The 14,550-nt window shown below is 40.7% G+C and overlaps 1 protein-coding gene across 1 annotated transcript in view; it reads right to left on the bottom strand.

Annotated features, from left to right (window-relative positions):
* Positions 1-14,550, bottom strand: part of SATB2 (SATB homeobox 2) — a 176,287-nt gene that overhangs the window by 95,824 nt on the left and 65,913 nt on the right. The window contains exons 4-5 of the mRNA XM_037043686.1: positions 9,335-9,461; positions 8,052-8,175 (exon numbers count right to left, since the gene is read on the bottom strand). Coding sequence (XP_036899581.1) covers positions 8,052-8,175; positions 9,335-9,461 — 251 coding nt within the window. The remainder of the gene's footprint in view (positions 1-8,051; positions 8,176-9,334; positions 9,462-14,550) is intronic.

The following is a 14,550-nucleotide window of genomic DNA, read 5'->3' as shown; positions in this document are numbered from 1 at the left end:
AATCTAGGTAGCAAGGGAAGGAATATCTGAGCTTCTACGGGCTCTGTCACCAGATCCTATACTAGAGTCACGTTCATACTCATTTAAAAAGGAGTCAGCTACACAGAGATGCAGTCAGATTTAGTCTTTCCCCCAGATAATTATAAATTACTTTCTATCTTTACTGATCACAGAACACAAATAAACAGGGTTAAGCTATGAACTGAGCCAAGGAACTATGAAAAACAAATAAAGAGAGCTTCCCAGATAATTTGAATAGTCACTAAAAGATCTCTTCGAATTTGTGGCAAATTTTATTCCTATTAATTCTCTGCAGGTCTTTACACACAGTTGACACTCAAAACAGTTTTAGCGATACAGATTTTATAATTCAACATGAGGGAGCTTTGAAAACAGAAGAGATACATCTTGGGAATATTTCAGATGAAAGGCTAGGTTATGTCTCATTATTTTAGTTTCAAACATGAACTTTCCCTAATTCTAAATTAGGCTATTACATTCTCATAGCCTGCGTCTGAATTACCAGGCCTCTCTAGAACATTCCGGACACATGCTGCAAGGTCATCTTAATGTAAATGCCGATTTATTTTTTAAAAATCAAAACTTAATTCATTATAAATAAAACTGACAAGGGCTAACACGGCCCCGGCACCTGCTGACCTCTCCTCTATAGGGAATAATGTTCTCCAGAGGCCCAGGGTGCAGAGAGGCTGTACTTACCACTGCACCCACTCTCCCACCCCATTTTTGATACTTTAGTATCACGGAAAATTGGGCTGTAGCTTACCACCAACAGCATGTGAGATCTGATTAGATACTGTTGCTACAAAATGGGATGAATAATGATGAAAACCTCTCCCACCTACTACCCTGCCAAGAAAGATCTAATTTCCATTTACCATTTTTTAAAATATGTGTATAATTTTGTAGTTCATGTTGTTCTTTTATGTTTTCCAATCATTCTAGAGCAACCACACGAATGGACTTTTAGGGTCCCCACACCTTTCTGATAAATGAATAGGATCTTTTTCAATCCAGAATGCAACCAAATCCTGAACTTCCATGTCCATATAAAGCAATGTTGATACGAACAACCCCAAAGATACGTGTACTGTCATTTGTAATGCTTAAACAAGGGGACCACGTTTGCCGAGGACTCTAGTAAAGCAGCACTGCCCTTACTAAGCTCATTCTGATCTGCGCGGGGACAGGCGATGAGCAAGAACGGGGAACACACTCGCAGGGCAGGGATGAAGGCAGCCTCCTCACAACACCCAGTCACAGCCATAGATACCCCGTGGACAGGGATACAGACACGGTTACTTTATGAAAAAAATATTATGTACTAAAATAAATGGGAAGGCTTAACATGTCTTCCCACGACAGGCGTGTTTCAGAAGTTTCAGACTTCTTTGTCATTAGTCATAAGATTTTAAATATGAAGACTGTAGATGGAGGCGTAAAATCCAAGTTTCCTCATCTATGGCCTCTCTGCCACATCATTTGCCACTTGTATCTGCAAGTTGTTGTTTTTTTTAAACAAGGTATTGGAGACATCAAGATATACCAAAATTAGTTACTCCAAAGTTAACTAGCTCATTTGGATTTTCTCTAAGCCAAACTGTAAGAGGATATTATAATATTGTATTAGTCCTTATTAGAGCTACATAGATTGCTTTATCTAAAACTGAAATTTCTTTTAGGTCCCTCAGACAAATTTTAAACTCACATGTGTTTTACTAGTCCGGAGACTAGATGTCACCTGTGACTAGTGAGTATGGCTCCCATTTTCGAACCGAGGCCCCAAAGCTCAGAACGAAGTATCCAGTCCAAAGTCAGACAACGGAAAGCACTACAAGGAGGCACAAATTTGGCCCCGTGATGTCGTGGTGTCTTCAGAAGGGAAACTAACAGAAGGAGGAACATCTTCACCATCACCCCTACCTGCTAGCACAAGCTCAACAGTGGAGGCTGCCACCAATTCCTAAACAAGGTGACAAAAAATAAAGCAATGGTGTTCGGGCCCCTCCTATGAGTTAAGCAAGCTTAGAATCAGAGCAGAGCAAACTAAGATGTCTAAAGGTGATTTAAAACTTAATAGGAAAAGCAAAACAATAAACGTGAGTTGGGAGGGATGATTTGTATGGTTTACTCAGAGAGGGCTGAGTAGCCGCTTTTCTTCCCCCAAAAGAAAGGTAAAATAATCAGGTATTTTTACTGCCTTCCCATTGCCTCAGTGAGATTTGTGAACAGGAATTTCATACTGAGAGTAGCTACCCTACAGGTACATACCTGCAGCTGCTATAAGAAAAAGAACCTTATAAAACCAAAGTGAGTGGTTAGATATTCTGTCAGTGAAAAGTCCTGAGTGAGAAGAGTGTCAGAGGAGGGAGCACTGGCGCCTCCTGGCCTCTTTTCCCACGTTAACATGAAGGGTAAAGCACAACACAGGCAATGAATAATACACACATTTGTTTGCTCATTTCCAGCATCTTTGCTCCGTTCTGTGATATGCTAAATAACACACAACATGAGATTATAACCATACTTCAATTAAGTATGGTAAAGAAATAAAAACTGACAGGGAGAATTACTTTGTCATGAAAAATCCATTTAATGTCATTTGGCAACCTTCCACTGTTCCTTTCTGTCCCCATTTCTGAGCTATACAATCAGAATCAAAAACTTTTCCCATTCTGGTTGAAAGAAACCCTTTTCTGGGCTTTGCAGTATGAAAGGACTCCATCCGAGAGCCTCCCCCTAAACAGCTGCTGAACGGCTGTGGCCTGCGTATCTAATGGTGAAACCTCCTCTGTGAGGCCTTCGAGGGCCGTGAGGATTCAGAGCCATGGCTCGTGGAAAAGTGCTAACACGAGCTGCGGGGTCAGCAAATGCCGGCTCTGTCCCCTCCATGTGATTGTTTCATGTGGCCGTTGCCATCACCCAGTGAGGGATTCTTTTCAAGCTGTCACTCGGAGCCCCTTTGACAGGAGTTCATATGGTTGGGCCTCGAACTGAAACAACCTTGAACGAAAATAACTTGAAGGAACAGTTGGCAACGGGTTAGTAAGAGACAGGGCACATCCTCACTTCATACGCAAATTTAAGATTAAATTAAACAGACAATTGGCAACTGGTTAACACAAGACTGGTCCAGCAGTTGTCATCCACTTGTCTGTAGAGGAGACACAAACAATTTGTTTTCTTCTACCAACCCAACTGGCTGCCTGATTTCACTGCCCAATCATTTTGGCATGTAGTGCATTTAAGTCAGACCTTTAATGATCCCCAAATGAACAAGGCCTGCTTGGAATGACAGAAATAATTACCTTACAGCCTATTTCTTTAAAAAAAAAAAGACTATAGCTATTATTTCACTATCATACCAGAAATCTAGTAACTTTTTCACAGTTCAATAACTCAGTCATTTTGTTCCTCAAATACCATATTTTGCCATGTATAATGCGTACTTTTTTACCCAAACTTTTAAGGGAAAAATAAGGATGTACATTATACATGAGTAGTATTAATTCCATACCTGAATAAATGTGTTTAATTCTTTTATGTATGCTTATGAGTTAAAAGTATAACTATAGAAAGCAATAATAATATGCATGTTAAAAATAAGTGCTAAAATTCCTTTATAAAACAAAAAAGTATATACATAAATAAATAATTGAATAAAAAATAAAACAAAAAATTTTTTCCTGAATGTTTGGGCCAAAACCATGGATGCACATTACACACAACAATATACAATATTTGACAGTAAAACCTCAACTCAGTGCATGGGACAGAGCTTTGAAAACATACCTGCATGCTAAGTAAAATAAGCCAATACAAAAGGGCAAATATGCTATTATTTTACTTTTATGAGGTACCAGAGTAAGTAAATTCTCGGAGACAGAAAACAGAATAGAGGTTACATGTGGCTGTGGAGGAGAGCGGGGTGGGGAATTATAAGTTAATGGTTACATACTTTCTGTTCGTGATGATGAAAAGTGTGGAAACCGATTCACACACTGTGAATGTAATGAATGACAGTGAATTGTAAACTTAAAAATGGTTTAAAAGATAAACTTCGTGCTATGTATATTTTACCACAAAAATTTATTTACAGCATATCTAGAGTCACAGAGAGCCCGCTGCGGGAGAGCAGAAGGACATTGGAAGGTGCATTCATTTGCAAATTATTTGTTCTTCGCAATTTTCAGTTAACAAGATGGTCTTTTTAGTCATTCCATTTGATCATCATAATAACCTATGAGGTCGACAAGACAGGTACTGTTAGCTCTACTTATTTTAACGGATCAACACCCTGACGACTAGGGTTATAGCACTGAACTCTTCCTCAGTGAAGAATAAATAAGCCACAGAAAGATGTGTTCATAACGTTTTCAAATTGGAACAGTGAGGTAAGACCATTTAATAAGGGAGACCTGTGCCTAAGCAATGATAAATAAGGTTACATGGTGCTGACCTTGTGGCTGAAGAAAAGCAGCTGGAAGTGGTGACTCAGGGGACCATCAGAGGAAAAGGAAGAGGATGTCAGTGCTCAAACACATTTGAAAAATGAAATAAAAAACAAATGCATGGACACAAAAGCACAACCTATATTTTCCAAGCCTATGGCCAGACAGAGAATAGCTAAATCACGGCTTCCCTTCCTTTAAACACACACACCTCAGGCTATAATCGTTGCTCTTCTATGGGCTTTTCCTCTTTCGCTATCTGCGGTGCTCTTTTGAATTGCAGACCACCAGGATGCTCAAGAAAGTAAATACGAGCCACTGAATCATTCATTTATGCAACTGCCAAATTTGAGTGAGTAAATATCTAACATGGCTTGGTCTGGAGGCAGTAAGGAAGAATTATTTCAAAACAGGTAACTGTACTCATGAGTTGAGTCTATTTTAAATAGCCCAATAACCTACCTTCCTCCTCTGAGGCAAGTAGTATTGGGTGCTTCACTCTCTGCTTCCTGTGTCGAACACTTACTCTCCCGTCTTTACCACTATATCTTCAGCCCACTGTGAAGTGCGTGACTCTTAACTGGGACTCATGCAATGCTGGTGGGATGCACTGTTGAATTACTGTTTCATCTTCTTAGAACAAAAATGCATTCTTTTTCACACTATGTAGGTTAAACTTCAAAATTGTATGTACCTCTTCTATTACACCCATCAATGAAATAAGCAAGCTTATCTCCACACTGAAATGCAATTGAGCTATGCAATTTAGAAGAATAATCTGGATGTTTGGGGGTAATAACCAGGATTAATAATGGGGTCCACATTATATGCCCATGTTGGCTGAAGACTACCCCAACAAGACAGATGTTCTATAATCACACAGCATATGAGTAAGCCCAAATCAAATTTCCCCCAAACCCAAACAACAGAACTGAGCCCATGTTTGACTAAAAATGAGCTGGGCATCACCTCCAAATTATTATAATCACTGTATCCAGTTCAAAACATTTTAGAGCTTCCAAGAACACTAAAATTAATAAAATTTCACATTTCACAATACTTTCTATAGCATTTTTGTATTTAACATTTTGAACACATTAGACTTGTGGTTCTCAACTGAGACTGATTTTTCTCCCCTCATAGGCCATCTGGCAATGTCTAGAGACATTTTTGTTGTCACAACAGGAGGGAGGGGGGTGGTGGCATGCTACTGGAGTCACACTACTGGGTGGAAGCTAGGGATGCTGCTGGACATCTACAATACACAGAACAGCCCCCCCCCACCCGCCAGCACAAAGGCTTATCCAGCCCAGGAGGTTAATAAGGCCAAGGTTGAGAAGTCCTGCATCAAAGCAAGATATACCTTGGTTGAATGTTGAGAACATAAAGATAAACAAGAGTTGGCTTCTGCTATTGTGGGCAACCCGTCGAGTGATGGGAACAGGCAAATAACACTGACAACAGGCTGTGATAAGTGCTGTGACAGAGGTGTGTACACAAGGCTAGTAAGAGTAGAAGAAGCAGCTACTTCAACCAGGAGGTCAGCGCACTTCACCAGCAGTGACTTTCCAGCTGGAATTTGAAAGACAATTTCATCAAGTAGAAGAGAGCCATGCATGCTGGAGAAAACACATGCAAAGGCCAGCAAGTGCCCACCTGAAGGACTCCAGGGTCATCAGCATTGTGTGCCAGGCCTACCAAAGCCAGACACTGACACAGTATATCTCCCTAAAGGGCCAGTTTCACAAGCTCAGAAGGAGGTTAATAATTTGACAGGAAAAGTGGTATTTACAGTAGTTTTTTTTTTAAATATCAAGAACACAGGTATATTGAGCAGAATATAAACTTTGCATAAATTTTTAAAATAACACAAGAAGCTGCTCTGTTAAACTTATAATACTGAGGGTATTACAAGTTTAGGTTAAGTTTTTCCCACCTCCAGAATATTTTGGTGAGGTCTGAAAAAACGGAAAATGTTCCAAGTAATTAATTCCACGTGTGTGGAGCACAGAGTGGGTGCAGGGAGGAAGATGACTCCAGTGGGAAATCAGGCTGGACAGCGTCATCGTGATGGTTCTTGAACTTCCTACAGACTGGCAGGTGGAGTGACCAGAGGATTACAAGTGAGGAAATGGCATCTACTAGTGCTAGCGAAGCAGGTGGCAGGAGAAAAGTCATGACGTACGACAACTTAAAATATTTCAGATGAGAGGTGATGAAATCTAAATAAGGCAATGGCATAAAGGAGGAAACTTTTGCATGTGGAGACAGTGGAATCCATAGGGTCAAACACGAGATTGACAGAGAAGAAACTTTTAGGTTGGACAACTAGGTGGACAAGCAACGAGGACAGAAAATGGGGAAAGTTTTATACGGTAGATGTAAAGATGATCTCATTTGAACCTCAAGACAAACCTGTAAATTATGTAAAATATGTAGACACAACCATGTCCAGACTACAGATGAGTTTAATGAGGCTCTGAGAGCGGAGGTCTTGGCCAGGACCACCCCTCTGACATAGAATTACTGACCTCAGAGTGCAGGGCTCCCAGCATCTGACTGGGTTCTTTCCTCTCACGCCCTCTCTCTAGTCACATTTTATAGTTCAAATCAAATCTGATCATCATGATAGATCACTTTGGACCCAATTTCCACAAGCCTTCAAAGCCTTGGAAAAAATTTTGAACTGGTGATGGTAAGTCAGGAGCTTGCCCACTTCCCATTTTGACTTCCATGTAAATCCAAGAGACAATTAATCGTGACTAATTGTGAAATTCAGGACAAATAATTGAAGCTTTTTTCTTAAATTGTTCTTTATCCAGTTCCTGGATATGACCAAAATGATTGAGACTATTTATTTGTTATAACTTCATGAGCAATCACATTGGAATGAATCAAAATTCTAGCAACAAGCCCTAGCACCTATGCCTATTGAAATGGCCTGGTGAAAGCTGTGAGCACAAGACCAAGCACATAACCTGTCTGGGATCAGTTCACTAAAAATGGAGTATTGCTTTTTCTCCCAATGCATTTTCGCCTGGTGAACTCACTATGAAAACTCTACAAAGGTATATGATGCGAAGATCATCTCTCTGTCTCTGCTAGACCCGGAGAAGGCTCAATAAATACATATAAATAAATAAAAATGGGTTTGGCATGGCTGACTCATTCCACTGACCAAGTAATGCAATGATCTGGAGCCTGAACTTGGGTTTATGAGGCCTGGTTTGAGGTCTATGCCTGTCAGTTAACCAGCTGAGTAAGCTTAGGCAGGTAAAGTGCTTCTCCCTAGATTTCTTGATCTATAAAATGGAGACATTGATACCCACCTCCTATAATGTAAGTAAAAGGTTTAAGACTGTAAAATGTTTTAATACACTCCCATTACATCAAAGCTTTCAGTAACTGATACTTTCCTGTGTTACAATAAAAAGCACCATAATTTCCATATTTTTTCCACCTAAAATGTAGTGTGACTCTATCAATAAAATACAGCTCTCTAAGTAGGCATGCCCCTCCTACTACATAGTTCACCAGTGGCTTTCTGCGTTTCCCAGAACCCCTCCCAGAGATACTGACCTGGGAGAGAGGGCATTCTTTGGCTAATGTGCTCTGGTTCATCTCTTTGAGCAGCTCCTTTAAGGCATTGCGGACTGTGGCGTGGTTCCACTGCTCCGCAGGCAAGTCTTCCAACTTCGAACAACTGGAAACCAGAACAAGAATGAACATGCAAACCTTCATTAAGGCCCTGACTGCAGAAGGGTATGGGTGCAGCGGTCCCTCCTGGGTCCTAGGTCAGCATTAGAAGAACTGCTGAAGAACAGGAGCTGATGTGCGTCCCACAGGAGGGAAGGGGCGCAAAAAACTGCTCCCCTAAGACCTTGATCAAGCTCACCAGTCACTGTAAGTGGGTTATCACACTAGTCTGAGAAAAACAGTCACTTTGGATATGAAGCAATGCTAATTTTTTAAAATAACGCTTCTCTGATCTGCTGAGAGAAATGGCACGGAGTGTGATTCTAAACTTCCAGAATACAAATTTATTCTTGGACATTCCTGAGGTTAATGTAAAGAAATGTTCCACCAGATTTAAAGTTTAAAGGCCCAAACTTCACTCTCACAGAAAAACTCTGAGATGTTACTTTCCTAACCAGAAAATAACGTTTAAGAGAAGACACCAAAGCATTCCTAGACAAGTGTGAAAATTTTGTGTTCCTATTAAAATACAAATTCTCCAAAAGAGGCCAATTCAAAACCTTTACACTAAAGGACAATATTTGTATCATGTGACCTGCAGGCATTTTATAATACAAGCCTCTGCAGAGAACCTCTAGATTCTTTAAGAGGCATAATTTGTTCTGGATGCCATATCTGGAGGAGAAAAGGGGCAGAAACAATGCCCAGAAACTCTGCAGGCCATCAGAGAGAGAGGACAAGATGTCCTGTGCCAGCACCTCCTTAGTAAATCTGCTACATGGGCAGAACACTTATCCCTCACAACAGAAACCTGAAACAGCAGAGGTGTTTATTCTTCAAATACTATGTGCTAAGCATTTAACCAGGGGGCCCGTTAAAGTAGGGGCTGTGAAAAGTTCCCCTTTGGCTGCAGATTTTTAATGATTTATCAAGCTTCCCCTCGGTTACCACTTCACTGCTTCTGAAAACAAAACATAAAACAGTTGGAATGTGGACTATAAAGATGCCTGGTGAAGTGCCCCTCCTTCCCCCGGCTCTCTCCTTCTTTTCATTTCACCCAGTGTCTAGAAATTAACAAAGACAAGACGCGCTGATCTCTGCAGTGACTTTATGATCGACGGAGCCGCTCTGAGAGTAAGGAAGGGCAGATGTTCAGAGACACCCACCTCTGTAATTGGATTTTCAACGTCACAACGTGATAGACATCTTGCAGCATGTCGGCCACTGTCGCATCGGGTGCATCTGTCACATAACTGAGGGGAAGAGGGTTCCACCTCCCCAGCTTGATTATTCCTGCACAGGGAAGAAAAACATAATAAACACATATCTGCTATTTATTAAACCTTCCCATTGTTTGTTCAATGTTAAGAAGGTCATTCAATAGTCAACATTCAAGGCCCACTCAGAGAAATTTTACAACCTAGTGCAATAACCTATTTCTTTCTGGCTGACAATTGAGTGAGTCAACTATACAGGAAGATGAGAAGAAAGGGATGGGGTTCAATCACAGACAATCAGTTATTTTATGTTTTGCTGTTTCTTAAATTACTTAGAAAAGCATAAGGATACTTCCTTCCCCCAAAGTCTTGCTTCACACTCTAACTTAAGACTGATGCTAAATATACCAGATTGCTGATTTCATAGACAAAAAAAAAAGCAAGCCTTAAGTAAATATAAGATTGGGTTTTGAATTGTACCAGACAATTCCTGTGTGTGGGCTCAGCACACACACACGGTCGCATCCCGCTGGTGGTGTGGTCCCCAGTGTGAACAGCCTTGGGAGTGGAGAAAGCAGTCCAGAGTTCACTCCCGGGTCCGCTTTTCACCAGACAGAGGGGCTGTTTTCCGATGGCACCAGGATTGACCACAGATCAGAAATAACAAAGATGCCTTCAACTTCCTTTTTTTAAATTCCTAAGCTCTTTTTAGAGAGACAATGGTACCCTCCCTGTGGGGTTCCTGTGGCATATGGTAAACACATCACAATGGAGAAAGAATAAAAATCCTGGTCAAACGTAGGCTACAGTGAGCAGTGATTTCAGGAATACCGTTGTCACAGGGAGACTCATGAGACAGCTTCTGCAACACGTTGTGGAAATGCTGATCTAAGCTTAAGGTGGAGCCATCTGATCTGGGCATACATAACTCAAATGAAGAAAAAGTAAAGAGAAATGTTCTTCACAAACAACAGAGTAACAAAAGTTTTATTTGTAGGCTATAAAAAAATCAAATGGTCCCCACCAGGATGTCAGAAATTGTCACACACACACACACACACACACAGAGCATGTGTTAGTGACAGAAGAAAATAAGAACAGCATTTTTATTTTGATTTTGATAAAAATAAAGGTAAGTACAACTGCATTGTTCTTTCAAAAAATATTTTTTATCATCAAAAAGAAAAGACACCTATATATCCAAGTGAACTTTTAAAAGCTTCACAAAATGATACTTTATAGCTTTGGGGTAAAATTTCAATAATAGGAAATGAACTCTCTGGTCAGGCCATGTCCTGTCCAAGATGAAATAAATGAATGCGCAATGCCTGACATAATGCTTGAAAACAGGGAATAAACAGAACAAAAATATTAAAATGATGCACTGTTTCAGTATTAAGATTTAACAATCTGGTGCTGAATATGCTGCAGTATAAATAGTGCCTGGACTCGGATCCAATAAAGTAACACAGCTCTCATTCATAGTACCGTATGTCTCCAGTTCTGGCTCCCAAAGTCATATTTCACTTGCCAAGAAAAGCTGTTTTCTTGTGGGGATAGTTTTCCTAACATTCACTCTCATGACAATGAAAAGTGCGCAGCACACAGCATGTAGTCGTCATGAAATGAACAGCCCGGCCCACTGGACAGCCACCCACGGGTGGGGGCGGGGGGTGTCTGCTTATTGCTTCCTTTACTTCTTCTGATACTTGAAACTACTAAAAAGATACCATGTAACATGTCTAACATACATCCTTGTTAAAAAATCATTCCACAATTTTAAATTCCTTTAAAAATCATTATCATAATAGCCCATCAACTGAGTATAAATTGAGTATCACGCTCTAAAGACATGATATTTCATTATCAGAGATTAGAAGAAAATAAAAATGAAAGTGACAATCGTACACTACTAAGGGCAAGTCGAAGAAGCCGATTTCACAGGTCATTCTGGTTACTACGAATACAAAGATAGTGTGAAGCAAATAAATCCTGCAAACTTCAATGCACAAGCCTAGAGCAGACCCACCTCTGCCGTCACGTGTGCCATTATTCACTCCTTTTTACTGCCGAGTAGGGCTCCACTGTGAGGATATACCAGAGTGCAGCCAGAAACAACAGAACACCGCTGTATGATTTCACTTATATAAAATGCACATACAGGCAAGATTAGTCCATGGAGCTAGAACTCAGAAAGGTGTTGCCTCTGGACCGACGGTGGGGATGACTGACTAGATACGGACATAAGGGAATTTTCTTGTTTGGGTTGGTAGCTGCAATGGTATAAAAATTGTCAAATTTCATAAAACCAAACCATATGCGTACATTTTATTGCATATGAACTGTACCCTCAAAAAAGGTAAAGGGGGAGAATCTCTCTACAGGAAATGATAGACAAATCACTCTACTAGAAATAGTAACTTCCATTTAGGTAAATCTCTCCCCACATTGATGAGCCAGAAGGAGACTTGTTTGGGCTGGAATTAGACACACACAGGTGTCTTCACAACACTTAATACCTCTACCAAAAGCAGCTGCTACAAGTTGGTTTCTACCTCTTGGAAGAGAGCTGTTGACGGATGCTATTTTCAGGCAATGGGAAATGGCACCTGCTTTTTCTTTTTTGCATCCTATTGATTAATCTGCACAGTCGTCGAAGTCATGTTCTTTGCTCAACTATGTGCCAGGGCCTACAGGTGCAAGGACCGCTATGTCTAGAAGGCTGCTCTCCTCCAGCCAAAGCAGAGACTAGAAATAACTCTCTGTAATAAGAAATTCCTCCCAAAAGGGTCTTGAAGTAATGCATTAACCCTCTGAAAATTCATTCCTAAGATACAGTCCTCCTTCTCCGATACAAAATAGACAAAAATATGACGTGGGCTAGGAAGCAAGAGTTAACTGAGGAAATCCAACTGGAAAGCAGTGTACCACATACAGTGAGTAAGAACACAAGCTTCCAAGTCACACTGCCTCTATTCACATCCTGGCTCTCCCACCTACTAGCTATGTAGACTTAGCAAGTCACTTAATTTCTCCATCCCTCAACCCCTCTCATCTGTAAAATGGAGCAATAAGAATACTGACCACATGGGAATAAAGTGCAAATTAACTGTAAAACCTTTTTTAGTACAGAACCTGGATGTAACTTCAACAACACTTTACAGTAATTATTTAGATGTTTTTAATACTTCCTAAAAGAAATATATAGTCCATTTATTTCAAAACATATTGAATGAAGGATTTTTTAGATTTAATTATCTTTCAATCTTTTTTAAAGATTTTATTTATTTATCTTTAGAGAGGAAGGGAAGGAGAGAAGGAGAGAAATATCAATGTATGGTTGCCTCTTGTGAGTCCCCTGCTGGGAACTGGCCTGCAACCCAGGTATGTGCCCTGACTGGGAATCAAACCTTGATTGTGTGGTTTGCAGGCCCACGCTCAATCCACTGAGCTACACCAGCCAGGTATCTTTCCATCTTTAATTCAGTTATATGCCTATAAAAGGCCCTCATTGTTATAAATCACAGAGGGCCGCTGTACATCAATTATACCTCTCCTTCCAGTCCCCCAACCCTTTCCATTTCTTCCATCTGTACTCTGTGAGACCTCCTTTCCTTTTACCAGTGATTTAGAGCTCCCCTACTTTAATGATAACACTACCACAATCTCTTTCCCGAGTCTCTCATGTTTTGCACCACCAAGTGTACTGAACATGCACCTCCAATTTCTCCATCAGACCTCCCCTTGATATCTAGTTTCAACACTTTTTCCATGAGGAAATGGACGTTCAGAAGGGTGGGGTCTCCTTGAAGGGTCAGAGCCCAGATTCCCTTCCATTACCATACTCTTGCTCTTCTCAACCATGCTGGTTCATGTGTGAGACACGTTAGAGGAACAGACTGGAAAAGAGTGCTTCCATGTCTGGAAGGCCTTGAATGCCTGACTCAGTAGCACACAGTATAGGTCAGAGGTCAGAGCACAGCCTGGAGTCAGAGGTGAGTTTAGGTCCCATCTTGTCTCCTTTCAGCTGTGAGACTCTGAACAGGTTGTTTAGTTTCAATGAGTCTCAGTTTCCCACATCTGTAAAGTGGGAATAATAGCAATGTCTACCCTTTAGGGTTATCATGAGGCTTTAAAAGAGAATTAGAATTTAAGCACAGGGGTTGGCACACAATGAGTGCTCAGTAAATGTCAGATGGAAATAGACCCTTGAAAGCTTTTGAATGTAGATGCAGTGTAAGGAAATGAGCCTAAACTGGAACATAGGTGGATTAAGAGGGAAGCATTTTTGAGGGAAGAAAAAAGAGCCACAGTTACATAGATAGGTGTGTCTAATTACAACCATAAAAGCCTCTTCCTTGCTCCCTCTAAAGAGGGACACCAACCCCACTGGACACTCCAGTGCAATGAAGGACAGAGAAGAAAGAATAGCTGGCTCTGTGCCCACTGGGAAACTCGCAGTAGCAATGGCCTAACTATAAATACACATATTACTCCCAGTGCTCACGCTCTATCAGTAGGTTTTGTAACCTTATTCTGGAAAATGGGAAAAGTGAAGTATGATTAAATTAGATAGTACTGCACTCACATAGAAGCACACACACACCCCTGCCCAAGCCCAGCCAGGTACATAGTAAATGCTCAGTTGATATCAATTCCCATTTCTCCTCTGAATAAATATCACATCTTCATTCTGTCTGGAGTATCAATTCCCCAATATTCACTTCTAGAAATCATATGCATTCTTCTAATTCTGCCTCAAGAATAATTCTAACCTTGATCAACCCAGCCAAAGACAATCTATTCTCTACACAGCTGCACAATATATTTTTGGTTGGTTTGTGTGTCTTATAAGGGACTTACTTTATAACAATATTCTTTATGTTACTTTACATTTTGCAAAGTGTTTTTTTAAGCCATTAATTCTTTGCCATGAGAACAGCAACGGGTCAGCATTCTACCTGGAAGCGAGCTGAAGATCAGAGAAGGGTCGTTTCTCAAGGACACTAGCAGGGTAGAGTGAGGACTAGACCCTGGGCTTCATCTGACAAGTTTTCTGACTGCGGGACCAATGATCACTTTTCTGTTCAGCCCATTCACACGCTGATGCCCAAACACACAATGGACCCTTGGAAGGCTGGGCCATGGCTTGTCCACAGTCACAT

The sequence above is a fragment of the Sturnira hondurensis genome, unplaced genomic scaffold (genome assembly GCF_014824575.4).
Source record: "Sturnira hondurensis isolate 20B ecotype Veracruz unplaced genomic scaffold, ASM1482457v3 Scaffold0004136, whole genome shotgun sequence".
In the NCBI taxonomy this organism is placed as follows: domain Eukaryota; kingdom Metazoa; phylum Chordata; class Mammalia; order Chiroptera; family Phyllostomidae; genus Sturnira; species Sturnira hondurensis.
This window is presented reverse-complemented; position numbering and strand designations above follow the sequence as displayed.